This window comes from Pogoniulus pusillus, chromosome 2 (genome assembly GCF_015220805.1).
Source record: "Pogoniulus pusillus isolate bPogPus1 chromosome 2, bPogPus1.pri, whole genome shotgun sequence".
NCBI lineage: Eukaryota > Metazoa > Chordata > Aves > Piciformes > Lybiidae > Pogoniulus > Pogoniulus pusillus.
In genome coordinates, this window is record NC_087265.1 from 20,748,967 (window position 1) to 20,768,430 (window position 19,464).

The window sequence follows — 19,464 nt, forward strand, 5'->3', positions numbered from 1 at the left end:
ACTTTATTCACCACATCCATAGGGATGTGGCGTCGGCCATCCTGCCAGCGAACTCCCAGGAACTGGATCTCTCTGGCAGGCCCTTTCACTTTGCTTCTCTTAATGGCAAAACCAGCATCCAACAGGATATTAATGATCTTCTCACCCTTCTGGAAGACCTCCTCTGCTGTCTCACCCCATACAATGATGTCATCGATGTACTGCAGATGTTCCGGAGCTCCACCCTTCTCCAGTGCAGTCTGGATGATGCTGTGGCAGATTGTAGGGCTGTGCTTCCACCCTTGAGGCAGTCTGTTCCAGTGGTACTGGACTCCTCTCCAGGTGAAGGCAAACTGCGGCCTACATTCTTCTGCAATGGGGATGGAGAAGAAAGCATTAGCAATGTCAATTGTGGCATACCATTTGGCCTCCTTCGTTTCCAGTTCATACTGCAGCTCCAACATGTCAGGCACGGCTGCGCTGATTGGAGGAGTCACTTCGTTCAGGCCTCGGAAATCCACCGTGGGTCTCCACTCCCCTGTCTCCTTTCGCACTGGCCATATCGGGCTGTTGAAGGGCGAGTGGCTCTTGCTGATGACAAGCTGCTGCTCCAGGCGGCGAATCAGCTGCTGTATGGGTAGCAGGGAGTCTCTGTTGGTGCGGTATTGCCTGCGATGAACTACACGAGAAGCAATAGGTAACTTGACATCTTCCACCTTGTGGGTACCAACCACGGAAGGGTCATCTGACAAGCCAGGCATGATAGACAGCTGCTCTTTGTCTGCAGTCTCTACAGCTGCTATGCCAAATGCCCACTTGTTCCCCTTCGGATCTTTAAAGTACCCTTCCCGGAGAAAGTCAATCCCCAGGATGCAAGGTGCATCAGGGCCAGTTACTATGGAGTGCTTCTCCCACACATTCCCGGTGAGGCTTATCTCAGCCTGCAGCACAGTCAACTCCTGAGACCCCCCTGTGACTCCTGCAATTGTAACAGTATCTGTCCCCCTGTGGCTGGAGGGGATCAGAGTGCATTGGGCACCGGTGTCTACCAACGCTCTGTACTTCTCGGCTTCAGAAGTGCCAGGCCATTTCACAAACACGTCCCAATATACTCTGTTATCCCTGGCCTCCGCCTGGCTGGAGACAGGGCACCTCTAATTCTGAGCAGTGTGACTGCATGAGGCACATGGACCTGAGTTACTGGCTTCACCACCCCTTGAGCGAGAGCGCTGCCTGCGGGACACTGGGGCAACCCCTCTTCTGGAGGAGTTATTCCCTGTGTTTGTCCCCTGCAGTTCCCTTACCCTGGCCCATAGAGCTGAGGTGGGCTGGCCATGCCATCTATCCATGTTTTCCCCATGGTCACACAGTGTTCTCCAGAGTGACCCCCTGTGTGTACCCTGTCTGCTCTGGGCTGGTCTCCTGCGGGGAGGAGGAGGAGCACGGCGGCGTGTGTTCCTTATAGCTGAGACTTGCACCCATTCTGAAGGTGAAGAGCAGTCATCCTCTGCCTTCTGCATTTCAGAGAAAGAGGCTTTCAGCTCGTTCATTTCTTGGGTGAGGGTCTCTACAGTGGCAATTAAGGTTTTCCTTGACAAACTGTCTTCAAACTGTCTTAGGTCATTCACAAACTCCCTGATTGTGGGAAGGTTGTTGGGGTCTCTGCCCAGCAGCAGTGCTCCCAATGTGGGGGCATATGTGGAAGGGGCACACTGAGTCAGTTTCTTTAAGAGGGCTGGCTTCATGCGGACATCATCAGGGTCCGAGGGCCTCTGGTCGGCTCCATAAATTATCTCTTGAACCGCCATTTGCCTCAGGTATGAGATCCCCTGTTCCATATCTGTCCATCTAAGGGGATGGAAAATCATGTCATCCTTAGTCGGGTACCTGTACCTCACAGCTATCAGAAGCCTGGCCCAAAGTGAGTGGGTACCATCGAGCCTTCCCAGCTCCTTATCCACACCTCCATCCCTCGACAAGGATCCCAGCTGCTTCGCCTCCCTGTGATCTAGGTCCACTGTTTCTGCTCCTGCATCCCAGCATTTCAAAAGCCAGGCTAAAAGGGACTGTCCGTTTGCCCTTGCATACTCCTGCCTTATGTGCCTGATTTCCTTTCTGGGCGTGGAGCTGATAAGGATCACTCCATTATCAGGTCCATTTCCAGCTGGTTGCTGTTGCTGGGGGGTGCTGGTTCCCGAAGAGGTCCCTTGCCCTGGATCGGTATCTGCGGGAGGGTTTTGATTTGATCTTGCTGGCCGCGTCGTAATTGGCGCTAGGTGAAGGGGGCTGGGCTGAGGGGGCAGTGTCCGGGGGGCTGCCCTGGGCGGGACCGGAGGCGGAGTTCGGGGCGGAGCCGCGCTAGGGGCGGTGCCTGCGCTGGGGGCGGCCGGAACGGCCTGACCTGTCGCCCAACCCCCGCAACTGCAGCTGGGGCAGTGAGGACCACCCCTCCCCCTAAGCACCCTAATGGCGGCGCCCACTCGATATTTCCACGTGTCCCAGTTCACCGCTATCTTATTAATTCCCAAACCCAAATTTACACACAGTGAAATAACAGCTATCCAGTACCATTTTTCCCCCAAAATATCTGGAGCTTCTGTGCTCCAATGCATATACTCAGACTGATTCCATGTTCCAGAAACATTTCTAAACACAGTGATATTACTAACAGAATTCAGGAAATAGGCATAGACTCGGGCAGGCAAATGCTTAGAATATTCCCAGAGCATATCAATGACAATCCAGAAGACATGGTAACTTATAAACTTTAACAGCCAGCCCCACAACAGCCATGCAAATGCGTTAATGATTAAGACTTTCAGAATATCCATTTTTTAACTTCCAAATCTTCTCTGAAAGAATTCTTTCTACCTAGCCCCACGTTGAGACGCCAAATAAATTGTCTTGGGTTCAAATGCAAGTTCCCAGAGACTCTTATAAATTTGGTAGACCCAATGACAATTTATAGGATTTATAGAATTTATAGAGTGCCCTCCCCTCCTCCCCCTCCTTTCCCCAAAAGACAGGGAGAGAGATAAGAGGTAGGGACACCCCCAATAAATCAATCTCGACTCGATTTGGAAGTAAAAAAAGGAAAAGTTTAACAATAACTTAGAAAAAGGGATTGGAGGTAGGGGAGTTTACAAAGGATAAGGAAGGGAAAAACAGCAAAATACAAAACAGGGATGGATACAACCCGAGTAGTGTGATGGTGTCTCTGCCTCGTGGCTGGTACGCAGTATCAGTGTGTGTGTGCGGTCATGAACGCAGGTAGGGAGCAAGAGGGCGAAAAGAGGAAGAGACAGGAGAACTCCTGTCTTTTATACCACAGGAAGTGGGGGAAGTGGGCTAACCATCACCTGGAGTGTGGCCCACCCCTGAGGAGGGGCCAAGACCCCTAGGGTCAGGTTCAGGGTCACTCCCCCAGGAGTGTTAACCCTATACAACCCCAAACCTCACCTCACCACAACTAACATTGCCATCTGTGCATGCTGTTTTAAGTGGTGTAAGTCTTGAGACAACATTCTTTTACTTGTGTCATCTTAATGACCAGATTGCTTTATTTTGAAGTTCTTTAAGAAACAGTTAACTGTAATTCAGAAAATGAGAGGAAGTGTCTGAAAGCTGCAAACCTCACTTACTTAGTGTATCATGAAAGAGGAGTAACTTGTTAGAAGAAACTTTGAAACAAAAGGTTTTGGAGTATTGAAAACAATTGATAAAGTTTAGAAAAAGCTTGTTCCTGAGCTGAGAAATTCTACATGGAGCTTGGAATTTGTATCTGCTCTACTAGATGAGCTCAGCTAGACTGGACCTGATAATTGGTTGGCTAATATTTTTGGTGAAGTCCATGTTGTGTCACAAGGGAGACATTGGTGCTTCATGCACATACTTCTCATTGGAGGAAGTGTTAATGAAATGCATTGCTGTTGGGGTCAGGAATTCTGGAATTCTTCCTGCAACAAGAGAGAGATTTGGCAGACAGGAATTTGTGATCCAGTGAACTGAGACACAGGTTTTCAAAGCTGTTAGGTTAGTTCTGCAGATATGACTGCACCATCGTGGCAGAAGGGTTGTCTCTTAACTCCTGCTCAGAGGGACAGGTTGTTCTTATGAGGTTTCCCATCAGACTTCAATGCATAGAACATTCCTGCACAATGTGATTGTATCTTACTAAAAGGGTAATCAGGAAAATATAAGGAGGAGTTATCTGGAAACAGTGTTGTAGTGAAGATCTATAACTACTGTGTGCTGCCATGCAGAGAGTTTATCATCCAGTAGAAAGACCACAGAATCACAGAAACATTCGGGTTGGCAAAGACCCCCAGGGTCACCAAGTCCAACCTAGAATCCTACACTACAAGGTGCACCCTAAACCATATGCCCAAGCACCACATCCAAATAACTTTTAAACACACCCCAGGGTGGTGACTCCACCACCTCCCTGGGCAGCTCATTCCAATGCCTGACCACTCTTGCTGGGAAAATATGTTTCCTAATGTCCAGTCTAAACCTATCCAGTCACATCTTGAGGCTACTCCCTCTTGTTCTATCACTAATTACCCGTGAGAAGAGACCAGCAGCAGCCTCTCCCCAAGGTCCTTTCAGGTAGCTGTAGACAGCAATGAGGTCTCCCCTCAGCCTCCTCCTTTTTACATTAACCAGCCCCAGCTCCTTCAGTCACTCCTCATAAGATTTATTCTCCAGACCCTTCCCCAGCTTCATTGCCCTCCTCTGCACTCGCTCCAACACTTCAGCATCCCTCTTGTAATAAGGTGCCCAAAACTGAACACAATACTTGAGTTGTGGCTTCACCAGAGCTCAGCACTGGTCAGGCCACACCTTGAGTACTGTGTCCAGTTCTGGGCCCCTCAATTCAAGAAAGATGTTAAGGTGCTGGAACATGTCCAGAGAAGGGTAACAAAGCTGGTGAGGAGCCTGGAACACAAACCCTATGAGGAGAGGCTGAGGGAGCTGGGGGTGTTTAGCCTGGAGAAGAGGAGGCTCAGGGGTGATCTTATTACTACCTGAAGGGGCATTGTAGCCAGGTGGGGGGTGGCCTCTTCTCTCCGGCAACCAGCAACAGAACAAGGGGACACAGTCTCAAGTTGTGCCAGGGTAGGTATAGGCTGGATGTTAGGAGGAAGTTCTTCACAGAGAGAGTGATTGGCATTGGAATGGGCTGCCCAGGGAGGTGGTGGAGGCACCGTCCCTGGAGGTGTTCAAGAAAAGCCTGGATGAGGCACTTAGTGCCATGGTCTAGTTGACTGGATAGGGCTGGGTGCTAGGTTGGACTGGATGATCTTGGAGGTCTCTTCCAACCTGGTTGATTCTATGATTCTAAGATGCTCAAGTCCCCTAGTCATCCTTGCAGCTCTTTGTTGGACTCTCTTTATCAGTTCCCTGTCTCTCTTGAAGCCCAAAATTGAACACAATGCTCTAGGAGCCCCAAACTGAACACAGTACTCTAGATATGGTCTCACCAGGGCAACTGTGTACATTGCAATTTGGGCATTGATAGCTGAATCAAGAGCTGTGAGTTTTCCGAAAGCAGTAGATAACATCATTAAAGACTTCTCCTTAGTAACAATTGATAGCATCAGAGGAAATGGCCTCAAGTTGCACCAGAGAGGATTTAGTATGGATGATAGAAGAAATTTCTCCACTAAAAATTCTCCTGGCCAAGCAGGCAGCCCTTGGCTTGGACAGGGACACTCTGTGCTGGGTTCAGAACAGGCTGGATGGCCAGGCCCAGAGAGTGGTGGTGAATGGAGCCACATCCAGTTGGCAGCTGTCACTGGTGGTGTGCCCCAGGGATCAGTGCTGGGCCCAGGCTTGTTTAATATCTTCGTTGATGATCTGGATGAGGAGACTGAGTCACCATCAGTAAGTTTGCAGGCGACACCAAGTTGGGAGCATGTGTGCATCTGTTAGAGGGCAGGAGGGCTCTGCAGAGGGACCTGGACAGGCTGGACAGATGGGCACAGTCCAGTGCCAGGTTCTACACTTTGGCCCCAACAACCTCATGCAGAGAGGGACCTAGGGGGACTGGTTGACAACTGACTGAACATGAGCCAGCAATGTGCCCAGGTGGCCAAGAAGGCCAATGGCATCCTGGCCTATACCAGGAATGGTGTGGCCAGCAGGACCAGGGAAGTCCTTGTGCCCCTGTACTCAGCATTGGTTAGGCCACACCTTGAGTCCTGTGTCCAGTTCTGAGTCCTCAATTTAAAAAAAATGTTGAGATGCTTGAATGTGTCCAGAGATGGGCACCAAGGCTGGTGAGGGGCCTGGAGCACAGCCCTGTGAGGAGAGGCTGAGGGAGCTGGGAGTGTTCAGCTTGGAGAAGAGGAGGCTCAGGGGTAACCTCATTGCTGTCTACAACTACTTGAGGGGAGGCTGTAGCCAGGTGGGGTTGGTCTCTTCTCCTAGGCACCCAGTGACAGAACAAGAGGACACAGCCTCAAGCTGTGTTTAGGCAGGTTTAAGCTGCATGTTAGGAAGAAATTCTTCATGGAAAGAGTGATTGACATTGGAATGGGCTGCCTGGGGAGGTGGTGGAGTCCCCATCCCGGGGTGTTTAAGAGAAGGCTGGATGAGGCACTTAATGCCATGCTTTAGTTAATGAGAAGCTATTAGGTTATAGGTTGGACTTGATGACCTCAAAGGTCTTTTCCAACCTGGTTGATTCTGTGATTCTGTAAAAAAGTTCTCAAACACTGGACCAAGCACCTCAGGGAGGTGGCTGAATCCTCATCCCTGGTGGTGTTTAAAAGATGCACTGCTGAGCGAGGTGGTTTAGCAGGAAATTTGGCAGAGGTAGGTGATTGTTGGACTCAAAGATCTTAAAGGTCTTTTCCAACCACAATGATTCTATGAAAATTAATGCTGTACCACAGTGCCATCAAATGTATCCCTCAGAAAAACGAGTGTACCACTTACAAAATCAAAATTCATTACCATGTTGGTTTTGTTGTTAAGAAACAATTTATGGTTTGACAATTCTTTTAATGCCAGAACCATCTTTATCTGGTGGTTAGATGCTCCTCTGTGTGATCTCAACTGCAGGATTACAGATTTGTGTCTTTGTCTTTCACAGGGCCCACTTGGCATAACTGGTTCTCCAGGTTTTCCAGGTGTTCCTGGTGTAAAGGTAAGAAAACAAAACCAAAACCCCACATCTTTTTAATATGTCTAACAACACAGAATAATTAAAAAGAATTAAAAAGTGAGTTCCAGCTGTTGTGTCTGGTGCTGGAAAGCTGCTGTGAAATCAGCCTCGAGGCAGAGGAGAGCTAGCAGAAGCCAAATGAAGCCATTGCAATTCACCACAGTCAAGCTGCTTTCCCTGCTTCCATTTCCTCCTGAGCTGAGAAGTGGTGATGATTTTAATGCTGTGTGTGGTAGATTGAAGAGTTCCCCCCCCCCAAAAAAAAAACCACCAAAATTGCCAGGCGAGCTCAGAAGACGTGGAAGTAAGATAGAACTAAAATCTAACAGCAGATACACAATGTGTATGTACAATTATGTACAATTCACAAATAACACAGAAATCTCCTCCTGGACAAAGCCAAAAGAGGCCAACCACCACCTCTCTTCTCCCCACCCAGAGAGGAAATCAGAAAGGCCCCAGCTGTTGTCTCCTCAGCCAAGGTTAGTGCAGTTCAGGGTGGAGGAGCGAAGGAGGAGGAGAAGCAGAAGGCAGAGAGAAGGGAAGGAAATTGTGCAGCAGACTTCATCCTAAACAGCAGGTGAATGGAATGGCATAGACTTCTCTTATTGCAGTTCTTCTGTATCCAATACAGTTATATATTTAAAATTTTGGCTAAAGGGAGAGTGTTACCTCTAAAGCTGCCACACTGTGCCTCAGGAGTCTCGCCCAGGATATTCAAAAACTAACAAGGTGCAGGGTAAATTGTGAGGATAAGTCTAAGGCAATATGGAAGCAGTACCATGTAGTGCTGAAAACTCCAGTTTGGGGCTAGAATTTGAGACACTTTTTGAGAGCACGAGGAATGATGTTCAAGGAAAAGGCTTGAACCCCAACAGAGCTGTACCACAGTTCATCAAAGCTCAGCAAATGATGATTGCTGCCTTTTGTGGCTCTGTGATTGGGCTGAAGTGGAAAACAGCTCTGTCTTGGTGGGACTCTCCTCCCTGTGTTTTTAAGGAAAGCACTCAGTTATACTTTTTGTTTGTTTGGGGTTTTTGTTTGTTTGGTTTTATTTTTTTTCTTCTTACTCTTTATCTGCAAAGATATAAAAGGCAACTCATACAGATAAAGAAGGCATCTCATGCAGCTTTCTTATGGTTTTTACACTTACCCTCCACCCAGCTGCTTCTCTTTCTTCCTTCATATCCCTAAAACTTGATTGGAAGAAATTGCACCAGAAGAACCCCTCAGTTAGTCAAGAGACCAAGTTCAGCAGATGTTCTGTGTTGTTGTGACGCTGGCAACATTCACAAAACAGCTTTTTATTTTTTTTTGAGATAATAGAAGCATTAACATAATGTATACAGTGAAATGAGAGAGCTTTTAGTGCTTGTTGTAAAATGTTTTGATGTAGCTAAGCTCTACCTAATATCTAAATAAACATTTGGAGAAGTTATCACTTGACAAAGCAATGAAAGGTCTTGAAAAGGAGGAGATTTGATCATCAACTGCTGCAAAATTGGAGTAGCTGCTTTGAACTGATGAAAGCTAAGTGAGCTACACAGTGAAGATGTGGCCCTCCTCTACAAAGACATGATAGTAACAGCCAAAAGGCAAACTTGCCACTTAGAGATAACATTTAAAGGAGATGCCAGGATGATTTTGTTTTATTATTGAAATACGCAGAGCAATCCTAGAGGAATTTTCTATCCAATAGAGTGCTGCAGCAGGGAGCTAATCTTGTACCATGCAAAAAATCCCCAAAACTGAGCAAAAGTTGTCCAATTACTGACAGATAATGGGATTTTTAGAGACAAATGTCAATCTAAGGTACTTGATGTGGTTTGGGCCACTTGATAAAGTGTTTCCTCTCTGTAGAAAGTTTCCTTGTCCTTATATCAAATGAGGAAAAATTTCAGTTTGTACTTCTGAACTTTGCATTCATGTAGAAGCAGAATTAGGTAAGCAAAAAAAAGTATTTTTAAGGATAGTGATCTATTTACCTTTTATAAACTCAATATTCCTCCTTAGTTACTTTGCAGAGCTACTTCTGAGACCAAAGTTATCTCCAGGTTTTTTCTTGTGTGAAATTTTAGGGTGAAGCAGGTCCAACAGGTCCTCGTGGTCCTGAAGGTCCTCAAGGACAAAGAGGTGAAACAGGTCCACAGGGCCCAGCTGGATCACAAGGTCTTCCTGTAAGTACCTTAAATTGTGTTCTTCAGTGCTCAGCTTCAACATGTTGCATCCTTAATGGAAATTGGAATATCTTATTTGCTAGACACTTAAGTTCTGCTCAAAATCCCTTTTTGCCCAGAGAAGAAAAGGTCTCATTAATTTGTTTTGTACTTATTTTGTTGAGAAGAACTTTGCATTGTTTAATGAAAACAGCAATAAAACCAAATACTTTAAATCTTAAGCTTAAGCATAAGATCTTAAAAATGAAAAACCCTTAGCATTTGCACAGGTAAATCATATATTGCTGTATTGATTTAATAACCTTTATTTTCTGGTCTTATGCAGTGGATAAAACAACTATCCTCTGCTTTGGTTATCAGTACTCTCCTCATTCAAACTGATTTTAATGATTGATCTTTAGGGTGCTGAAGGAACAGATGGCTCCCCAGGTGCTAAGGGCCCTACGGTAAGTAATCCTGTCACCTCTTGATGGAACAATGCAAGCAAATTTAGTTCATTCTCTTTTTTTATCCTATTTCCTTATTGTGCTTGCTGTTCTTTCTGTCTGTAGGGATCTCCAGGCACTGGAGGCCCCCCTGGTTTATTAGGTCCACCCGGTTCACCAGGACCACAAGGCAGCACTGGCCCACCCGGTATTCGAGGCCAGCCGGTAATGAAGTCTTTGTCTCTGTGCAAGCGATGCTGTCTAGCAAATGTGTAAGGCTATGAAGCTAAGCTAAGGATTAGCAGGGGACACCCTTTAAAATAAGTTAACAGCATGCTAGTGAATATGCTGAGGCTCAGATCTTGTGAATCTTCTCTGGGTGTCCAATGCACTGGGTGTGCTTTCTTAAAGGTCTGAGGAGGAAGAATGTCTTTATAAACTTGGGCAAATGTTAGCAGCTACGTCCTGGAGTTGTCTTAAGATTTTGTCTTGATAACAGCATCATAAACAGGCATGATAAGGGGAAAGACAAAACATGAGAAGCATCTCATTATGCTGTCTACAACTGGTTACTCAGTGGCCAAGTGTGCTTCTGTTTCCTAGCATAACACACAATAGTCAAGTGATTTCTGCAGAGCTTTAGCCTTATGTGTGTTACTGATGTGTTTATTTTCAGGGAGACCCCGGTGTCCCAGGCTTTAAGGGAGAAGCAGGGCCCAAAGGTGAACCTGTAAGTATCTGTATACTTTGTAAGATGCAAAAGAATCACAAAGGCTTGAATGAGTATTTTGAATGGATTCTGGAGCACCTCTGCTGTGACAGAAGGTTGAAGGGGCTGGGATTTTCCAGCTTGGAGAAGACTTCAGGGGCATCTTGTAGCTGCCTTCCAGTATATGAAGGGAGCCTACAGGAAAGCTGGAGAGGGACTTTTTATAAGGGTGTCTAGTAACAGGACTAGGGAGAATGGTTTAAAGCTGAGGGAGAGTAGGTTTAGACTGTATCTTAGGAAAACGTTCTTCAGAGGGTGGTGAAACTCTGGAATAGGTTTCCCAGAGTGGCTGTGGATGCTCCCTGCTTGGAGGTGTTTAAGACCAGACTAGGTGAGGTCTTGGGCAACCAAGTCTCAGTTGAGAAGTGTCCCTGCCCATGGCAAGGAGGTTGGAGTAAATGATCTCTGAGGTCCTTTCCACCCTAAGCCATTCTATGATTCTTATCGGTTTCAAGACACTTTGGATGCTCCTAATAATGAGAATAATTGCTGTAGAAGACAAACCATGGTGGACCTGCTTAGATAGAACTAACAAATGGCAAACCAGATCCCTTGATGCTGTAAATCACCTGTCCAAAATAGGCCTTACAGAGCCCAAGGGCAGAAAAAACAATTAGTGCATCTACAAGGGTTCCTGTAGCACACAGAATGAGTGTGTTCTAATTTCTTCACCTCACATGAAATGGCTCCATGTGATTCTGGGCATTTAGGAACATAAAGATCTGTATGCTAATGGTAATTAAAAAATCCTTTTTATTTCGTACTTACATTTAACATCTTTTATACTTAATGCAGTTACATTTACATTAATATTTAAGATGATATCAATAGCTTCTATTTATGGTATGAATAAAAGTTTGTCCCTCAGCTAATATTTGTGAAAGGTAGTTTAAGGCAAAGATAACTCCACTGCCCCCATGTGAATTTTGGAAGAGAAGTCATTCTAATGAGTTGCTGTCAGTTTGACTTGTCAGCCAACCTTTAGTTTTTCACACAATCACAGAATCCATCCAGCTGGAAGAGACCTCTGAGATCATCCAGTCCAACCCTTGACCCAGCGCTGAAGGGTCAACACTAAATCATGTCCGACAGCTCCACAGGCTGCTTGAACACCCCCAGGGATGGTGACTCCACCACTGCCCTGGGCAGACTATTCCAATGTCTGATAACCCTTCCAGCAAAGAAGTATTGCCTAATATCCAGCCTGAACCTCTTCTGGCACAACTTGAAACCATTTCTTCTGGTCCCATTGCTTGCCACCAAGGAGCAGAGGCTGCCCCTTCCTCGCTTCAACCTCCCTTCAGGGAGCTGTAGAGAGCAATGAGATCTCCCCTCAGCTTCCTCTTCTCCAGACTGAACACCCTCAGCTCCCTCAGATGTTCCTCACAGGCCAGGTGATCCAGGCCCTTCTCCAGCCTCCTTCCCCTTCTGTGAACATGCTCCAGCACCTCAATGTCCTTCCTGTAGTGAGAGGCCCAGAACTGAACCCAGTACTCAAGGTGTGGCCTCACCAGTGCTGAATGCAGGGGATGATCACCTCCTCATGCCTGATGGCCTCCATGTTTGTCATATAAGCCAGGATGCCATTGGCTTTCTTGGCCACCTGGCACATTGCTGGCTCACATTCAGTCAACTGTCACCCAATAACCCCAGGTGCCTCTCCAAGCCACAGCTTTCCAAGCACACATCCTTCACAAAATGATCACACAATAACTGATAAAAAAGCATACAGCTGGTGTAACAGTTTCCATATTGATGTCTTCTCTTTTGAGACTTTCTACTAGAGCCTCACTAAATTTTGTCCAACCAATAGTAATAAATACAAGTTACCGTGACTAGGTAATTTCAAGAAGCACTGTGTAGGCAAACTGCACAATTAGTTTATTCACAGTGCAGTTCTTACTGAAATTTTGGAACAATGGAGTCATTTTGGTTGGAAGAGCCTGTTAAGATCGTCAAGTCTAACCATTAACTCACCACTGCCAGGTCACCACTAAACTATGTCTCTCAGCATTACATCTACACGGCTTCTAAATCCCTCCAGGGATAGGGACTTCACCGCTTCCCTGGGTGGCCTGATCCAGGGCAAGGCTTTGCTTTTGGGGAAGAAATCTTTCCTAACGTCCAACCTGAACTTCCCTTGGCACAACATGAGGCTATTTCCTCTTGTCCTATCACGTGTTACTTGGGATAAGACACTGACCTCAACTTCACTCCAACCTTCTTTCTGGTAACTGGAGAGTGACAAGGTCTGCTCTCAGCCTCTTTTTCTCCACTCTAAACAACTCCAGTTCCCTCAGCTGCTCCCTATATTAATTGTTCTCTAGACCCTTCCCCAGCTTCATTGCCCTTCTCTGGACACACTCCAGCACTTGAATGTCCTTGTAGTAAGAGGCCCAAAACTGACTCCGGCATTTGAGGTGCAGCCTTATCAGGGCCCAGTATTAGGGGGACAAGAATAGAGTTACAGAATGTCAGGGGCTGGAGGGGACCTCAAAAGATCATCTAGTCCAACCCCCCTTCCAGAGCAGGATCACCTATACCAGATCACACAGGAAACAGCTCCAGTCCAATTGGCCACAATAATTCTGACACGACTTGAGATTCTGTTGGTCTTCTGTGCTGCCTGGGCACACACTTTGCTATTGGCCTATACCCTTACTAGCTTATAAGCACCATAGAAGAGAGAAGCTGATACTGAAAAGCTGACTTTAACTGATTCAAAACCTTTTTCTTTTCTGCTTTAGTTGGATAGATGGTTGTGGTGCTTAGAAGACTTCCTGTTTCAATCTACTTGAGAAGTGATGATCTTGATGATATTTTAAAACCATTTTACTTTCACCAGGGCCCACAAGGTCCCCAGGGTCCTATTGGACCTATAGGTGAAGAAGGGAAAAGAGGACCTCGAGGTGATCCTGGGTCAGTAGGTCCACCAGGTCCTGTTGGAGAGAGGGTAAGCAATCCAAAGGAATAATATTTTGAGAGATGTGCTGCTGAGCTGAAAAACCTCTTGACCTAACCATGCTTTTCTTTCTTACAGCTTCATCATGGGTGTAGTCAAGCTTTATTTTCCTCACAGTAGTTAATTCTGTGCATTATATTTTTACTGTGCATATTTTCTTTGGTGGATTCAGTGCATGAGATAGTCTGGGAGGAGAAATGATGGAGCCATGCTGCAGATGTCTCCATCTGTAGCTTTCTTGCTTTCACTGATAAGACTGTTCACATAAGAGCAGCTACTGCACATGGCACAAATGAGTGAAACCCCCAAGTGGTTTAAAATAAAAAACTATCAAAGTTGTAAGGAAATCAATTGAACCATAAATCTAGGGCTTTATTTGCAACAGGTTATGTGAAAATTTAAGTTAATCATCTTGAATCTATGGCTTTTCCTAGGGTGCTCCTGGTAACCGTGGTTTTCCAGGTTCTGATGGTTTGCCTGGACCAAAGGTAAATGAAATTACAGGGTTATGTGTTTCAATTTGCATACACACAGAAAGAAAATGTTCCATTAAAAACATCTGCCCCTGGGCAAATAAGCAGACCCTCAAAATAACTGGAAGCAGGAATTGATGAGTGCCAGAACAGGGTCTGAATGTTTTGAGAGTACATTTTTTTTGGGGGGGGGGATGGGTGAATTACTTTCAATTCCTGTGATGTTTAGCTTTGCTTACATGTCCTTGCCTTAATGAGATGTGAATAAATAAAAGAACATTGACCCATCCTGCTACGACATAGCTTCATTTATTGCTCTGAACTAGGCAACTGGTTGAAAAATTGGCTTTTCTTTGCCCATGGCATAGTTTCTCTAGACTTGTTCCTTGAACAGATGGGCTTGTCTAAGTCTTTGGTGTTCCTAGCTTCTATGACACTTCCAGGAAGTGACTCACACATCTGTTTGTTCAGTGTTTCTGTAAATTCCTAACTTCTTGGTAAAAACAGAGGGATTCTAAAATTCTTCTACAAATTTGGAAGAGACAAACTTTAAGTAATAGTCTGGGAGGGGGGAAATGTTATAATAATTAAAGTATTCATGACTGGGAACTCTGCTTGCTAAAATAAATCTTTAATAGAGGCTACCTTTTCTGTTTCATCTTCTCTTCTACCTGTTAACTAGTAGCCCATTGGTATCTTGCTAGGGTGCCCAAGGAGAGCGTGGTCCAGCGGGTTCTTCTGGTCCTAAAGGTGGTCAGGGAGATCCTGGGCGTCCTGGTGAACCTGGTCTACCGGGTGCAAGGGTAAGAAACCAACAGCAGTAGATGAAACCTTTGTAGTAGCCTTTCAGTATCTGAAGGGGGCCTGCAGGAGGGCTGGGGAGGGACTATTTACAAGGCTTTGTAATGACAGGATGAGGAGTAATGCATTTGAACTGGAAGAGGGCAGATTTAAACTGGATGTTAGGAAGTTCTTTCCAGTGAGGGTGGTGAGACACTGGCAGAGGTTTTCCAGGGAGGTTGTGGCTGCTCCCTCCCTGGAGGTGTTCAAAGGCAGGTTGGATGAGGCCTTGAGTGACCTGTTCTAGTGGGAGGTGTTCCTGCCTCTGGCAGGGGGTTGGAACTGGATGATCTTTGAGATCCCTTCTAACCTAAACCATTCTGTGATTCTATAATGCAGCTGAAGAAAGTGTGCTTGAAAAGCAGCTGCAGGCACATGAAGGCCAAGCTAACTGATGGCCAACCTTCCTTAAATTGGTGATTGATAATTTACACAGCTGTGTGGTGCCTGTCATCTAGAGACTTTTTTCAGAGAAAGTATATAAGGAGAATTTGGAGTATCACAGAAGGAGAGAAAGGGAGCAGCAAGTCCCAAGTTTGATAGAGATAACTGAATAATGCTGGCAGGAACAAAAATGACCCTGTGAGAAGTTCAAGAGATGCAAAGGCAAGAGAAAGGAAAAAGTGAAGACCAAAGGCAGTGAGGGATGAAGCTGTAACATGAAGACCTTTGACATACAGAAGTTTATCCTGTGGTAGTAACCAAGCACATTTGGTGGATTTATTTACATTTCTTGTTTTTTTCTAGAGTTGTATGCACAGCCTTAACACTAATATTGTTCCTGCCTCCAGGGTTTGACAGGAAATCCAGGTGTTCAAGGCCCTGAAGGAAAACTTGGCCCCTTGGTAAGCCACTAAAAAAAATTATTTCTTTCAGTTAATGCCACAGTAATTTGCAGGCTGTGACTCATCGCTCCTAATAATCTGAATTTTCTTGATTTCTGAAGGTTCATTTTCTCTTGAAGCTCTTCACTTTAGATTCCTGACTCCAAAATTAGCCCAGATAATGTTCCTTAAGCCTTGTCTGTGTAGCAGTGTTTGTTGTTTAGCAGCTGCTGCAATGTATTTGTAGCCATTTTGAACGAAATACCTTTTCCAGCTGTGTAAGGAAATGATGAAGCGTTTGTGCGTAACAACTTCGTTACATTAACCTCATAGTGTTTTGTTAAACCCAGCAGTGTGGCTAAAGCTATCTCCGCTTTAAAGACATTTTGACTGGCAACTGTAACACCAAGTCAGGTTAATGATATGGTTTGAGTTCTTTAAATATAAATTTTCCAAGGGTAAATAGGTTCATAGGAATAAATATCTTTATGATTTAATATGAAAAATGCTCTGTCTCTGCAGGGCTCTCCTGGAGAGGATGGACGCCCTGGTCCAGCAGGTTCAATAGGAATCAGAGGTCAGCCAGGCAGCATGGGCCTTCCTGGGCCAAAGGGTAGCAGTGTGAGTATGGCACCTGGTGCCCAAGATCTGTTTCATTTTGAACATTTGCATACATTTTTGTAGATGAAAACAGTGTCTGAAAATAGTCATTTTTATTCCTGCAAATCAGGGTGATCCTGGAAAAGCTGGAGAAGCAGGCAACGCAGGTGTCCCAGGACAGAGAGTGAGTGTTACTGTTCTTTGCAGTGGTTACAGAGAACGATGCCTGTCTGTAATATATGTACACTATACAAGACTTCTTCCTACCTCCTTTTATTTTAGGGAGCCCCTGGTAAAGATGGTGAAGTCGGTCCTTCTGGTCCTGTCGGCCCACCAGTAAGTTAACTTTACCACTCTGCCTACCTGGCTGTCTCCATCCACTTGTTACTCTCTCTCTGCTTCTGTTTTTGTCTATTTTCATGGCATCTGTTGGTTCTAAACAAACAAACAAACAAAAAATCTAAAGCTGCTTAGATAATTTTTTTGGTAGAATAGTGGCAAGCTTTATAATGAAATATGTATCTCTATATCTGTCTTTATATCTATCTGTATCTGTCTCTCTCTGTCTTTATGTATATATATATATCTGTCTCTCTCTCATCTCTCTGCCTCTCTCTCATCGCTCTCACTGTATCTCTCTGCCTCTATCTCTGTCTCTCTGTCTATCTCTCTATCTACAAAGTAGTCTTTAAGAAAGATGGAGATAGACTTTTCTGGCACGGCCTGTTGTGAGTGGACAAGAGGAGATGGTTTAAAGCAAAAAGAAGGAGATTTAGACTAGGTGTAATGAAGAAATTGTTTACACTGAGAGTGGTGAAACAATGGCCCAGATTTCCCAGAGAGGTAATCTGGGCAACCCAATCTAGTCAAAGATTATCTCTGCTGACTGTGAAGGGGTTGGACTAGATGACACTTAAAGGTCCCTCCAAACACAAAGCAGACTATGATAGGTTCCATGTGAACCTGAGGAAGAATTTTTTCACTGTGAGAGTGACAGAGCACTGGAACAGGCTGCCCAGAAAGGTTGTGGAGTCTCCCTCTCTGGAAATATTCAAGATCTGTCTGGATGCATTCCAGTGTGATCTCCTTTAGGTGATCCTGCTGTGGCAGGGGGGCTGGACCAGATGATCTTTCAAAATTGCTTCCAGCCCCTGACATTCTTTGATTCTGTGATTCTAAATCACTTTGCTGACCATAACATGAAATAATGCAAGGAGCAAAATGTTTTCCTGTCAGCACAGAACTTTTGCTGGGAGGATCTTGGAAAAAAGAAGATACATCTTATTACTTCTTTTAGATAAGGTGTATCATAGAATCAGAGAATCATTAAGGTTGGAAAAGACCTCTGAGATGACCAAGTCCAACACCACTATGGCCATTAAACCATGTCCCAGAGTGCCATGTCTGCAAGTTTTTGAACACCTCCAAGGAGTGGTGCCTCAACCACCTCCCTGGGCAGCCTCATCCAATGCCTTACCACTCTTGCAGGAAAGACATTTTTCCCAATCTAAACCTCCCCTTGAGTAAGTAAAAATGTGTAATAAACAAATGCATCATTGAGAATATGTGTGTTCAGAGAGAAGAATGAAGCCTGTCTGTATTCCTCTATATTTATTGCTTTCTGTTGTGTAGGGTTTAGCAGGAGAAAGAGGAGAACAAGGCCCTCCAGGTCCTACAGGATTTCAGGTATTTATTTACCCTTGTTGCTTTTCAGTTTTAATTTTGTGATTTCCCCCAAAATGTTCCAAATGTGGAGCTGAATAATTGCTTTGAGAAAAAAAGTGTTAAAGTTAAGGCAATCTCTATAGAGAACTTAATCTTTAGGGCTGATGTGCATGGAAATATTGCATGGTACAATATTGATGTAGCTATTTCACTTGGGGATCTCTTTGGCTGAGTATAATACCACATTGATACTCTTCAGGTCTTAGTTAAATCTAAAATAAGAATTGTCTATCATATTAATAACCAGTTAATTTACTTTTTCACAGGGCTTGCCTGGGCCACCAGGTCCCCCAGGTGAGGGAGGAAAGCCAGGTGATCAGGTAATTTCTGTATGATTTAACAAGAATTGATAGCAATGTCCTACCTTTCCTTCACCTTGTGATCTATTTTCTCCCTCTCTTTCAAAACATGCATTGATACACTCTGCAAGCTGTCAGAGAACTGCTTTTGGATAAAATAAGTACTAGAATCTGACCATCCTCTTGCACTAAGCTGAACTTTCTCCTCTTGTCCTGGACAAATAATACTCAGAACTAGTTATCTATATTCACAGTGCTTTGGAAATGGAAATGTTTGTCTCTGGTTTCCATGGTTATCAGGCTATGAATAATGCTTTCATTCTCATGATGAGTTCTGTTCTGCTTAGGGTGTGCCAGGAGATCCTGGAGCTGTTGGTCCATTGGGCCCCAGGGTAAGTTGCTTTCTTTCAGAATTTAAGTATTCCTGACAGCTTTCTGAAGTTGAAAGTTGATATATAACATGAACTATTTGACTTCTTTCAATGTTCATAAACGTGGGTACATTTTAAGATGGCTCCTGTAAAACCTACCACCTTTAGTGGTGTGTTTCACAGTGTGTGCTGATGAATGATCTGGTTTACAGCTGTGAAGTAAGTTTTTATCTTGCTGGTCAACATGCTATTTCACCTGCTTTTAACTAGAAATGCTTAAGACTGATTTATTTGACCAGTTCTCTTAGAATTTGATTACAGGCTCTTGGTTCAAACAGCAGAGCTGCACATGTGGTGTGTTCGGTGTTTTGTCTACCAGAGCTGTACCCTGATTTGTACACGAGTAATATATTTCCATTCTGTAGGGAGAACGTGGCAATCCTGGGGAAAGGGGAGAACCAGGTGCAGCAGGAATCCAGGGTGAAAAGGGTATGGCTGGAGGTCATGGTCCTGATGGTCCTAAGGTAAGCTGAGTGGAGATTAGTGTTGCTGCAGTGATGCAATGTGCAATTCTGTGCATGTGCACCAATGCTAAGGAGAGGCTTTTCTTTGTCACAAAAGGCATATCTTTCATGAAATGCAACTTGCTTCTGTAAGGCTTCTAGGAGGACATCCAAATTACTTCACTACAGCAGTATTAATACCTTGCAAGATGCTTAACTGGTGAAAAATTACGTTTTGTATTACTTTATATCGGTCTAGAAGTTGAAAATGGCTTTTGTGTTTCTCAGTAGGACTGGGCAAAGCCATTTCTGAAGGGTAGAAAACCCTCTAGCAATGTTTTAAGAG

At 44.8% G+C, this 19,464-nt stretch overlaps 1 protein-coding gene across 1 annotated transcript in view; it reads left to right on the top strand.

Annotated features, from left to right (window-relative positions):
• COL5A2 (collagen type V alpha 2 chain) overlaps positions 1–19,464 on the top strand; it is a 167,569-nt gene that overhangs the window by 121,466 nt on the left and 26,639 nt on the right. The window contains exons 18-33 of the mRNA XM_064158033.1: positions 7,079–7,132; positions 9,229–9,327; positions 9,729–9,773; positions 9,879–9,977; positions 10,429–10,482; positions 13,367–13,474; positions 13,918–13,971; positions 14,661–14,759; positions 15,588–15,641; positions 16,143–16,241; positions 16,351–16,404; positions 16,503–16,556; positions 17,853–17,906; positions 18,212–18,265; positions 18,592–18,636; positions 19,041–19,139. Of these exons, the coding sequence (XP_064014103.1) occupies positions 7,079–7,132; positions 9,229–9,327; positions 9,729–9,773; positions 9,879–9,977; positions 10,429–10,482; positions 13,367–13,474; positions 13,918–13,971; positions 14,661–14,759; positions 15,588–15,641; positions 16,143–16,241; positions 16,351–16,404; positions 16,503–16,556; positions 17,853–17,906; positions 18,212–18,265; positions 18,592–18,636; positions 19,041–19,139 (1,125 nt within the window). The remainder of the gene's footprint in view (positions 1–7,078; positions 7,133–9,228; positions 9,328–9,728; positions 9,774–9,878; positions 9,978–10,428; positions 10,483–13,366; positions 13,475–13,917; positions 13,972–14,660; positions 14,760–15,587; positions 15,642–16,142; positions 16,242–16,350; positions 16,405–16,502; positions 16,557–17,852; positions 17,907–18,211; positions 18,266–18,591; positions 18,637–19,040; positions 19,140–19,464) is intronic.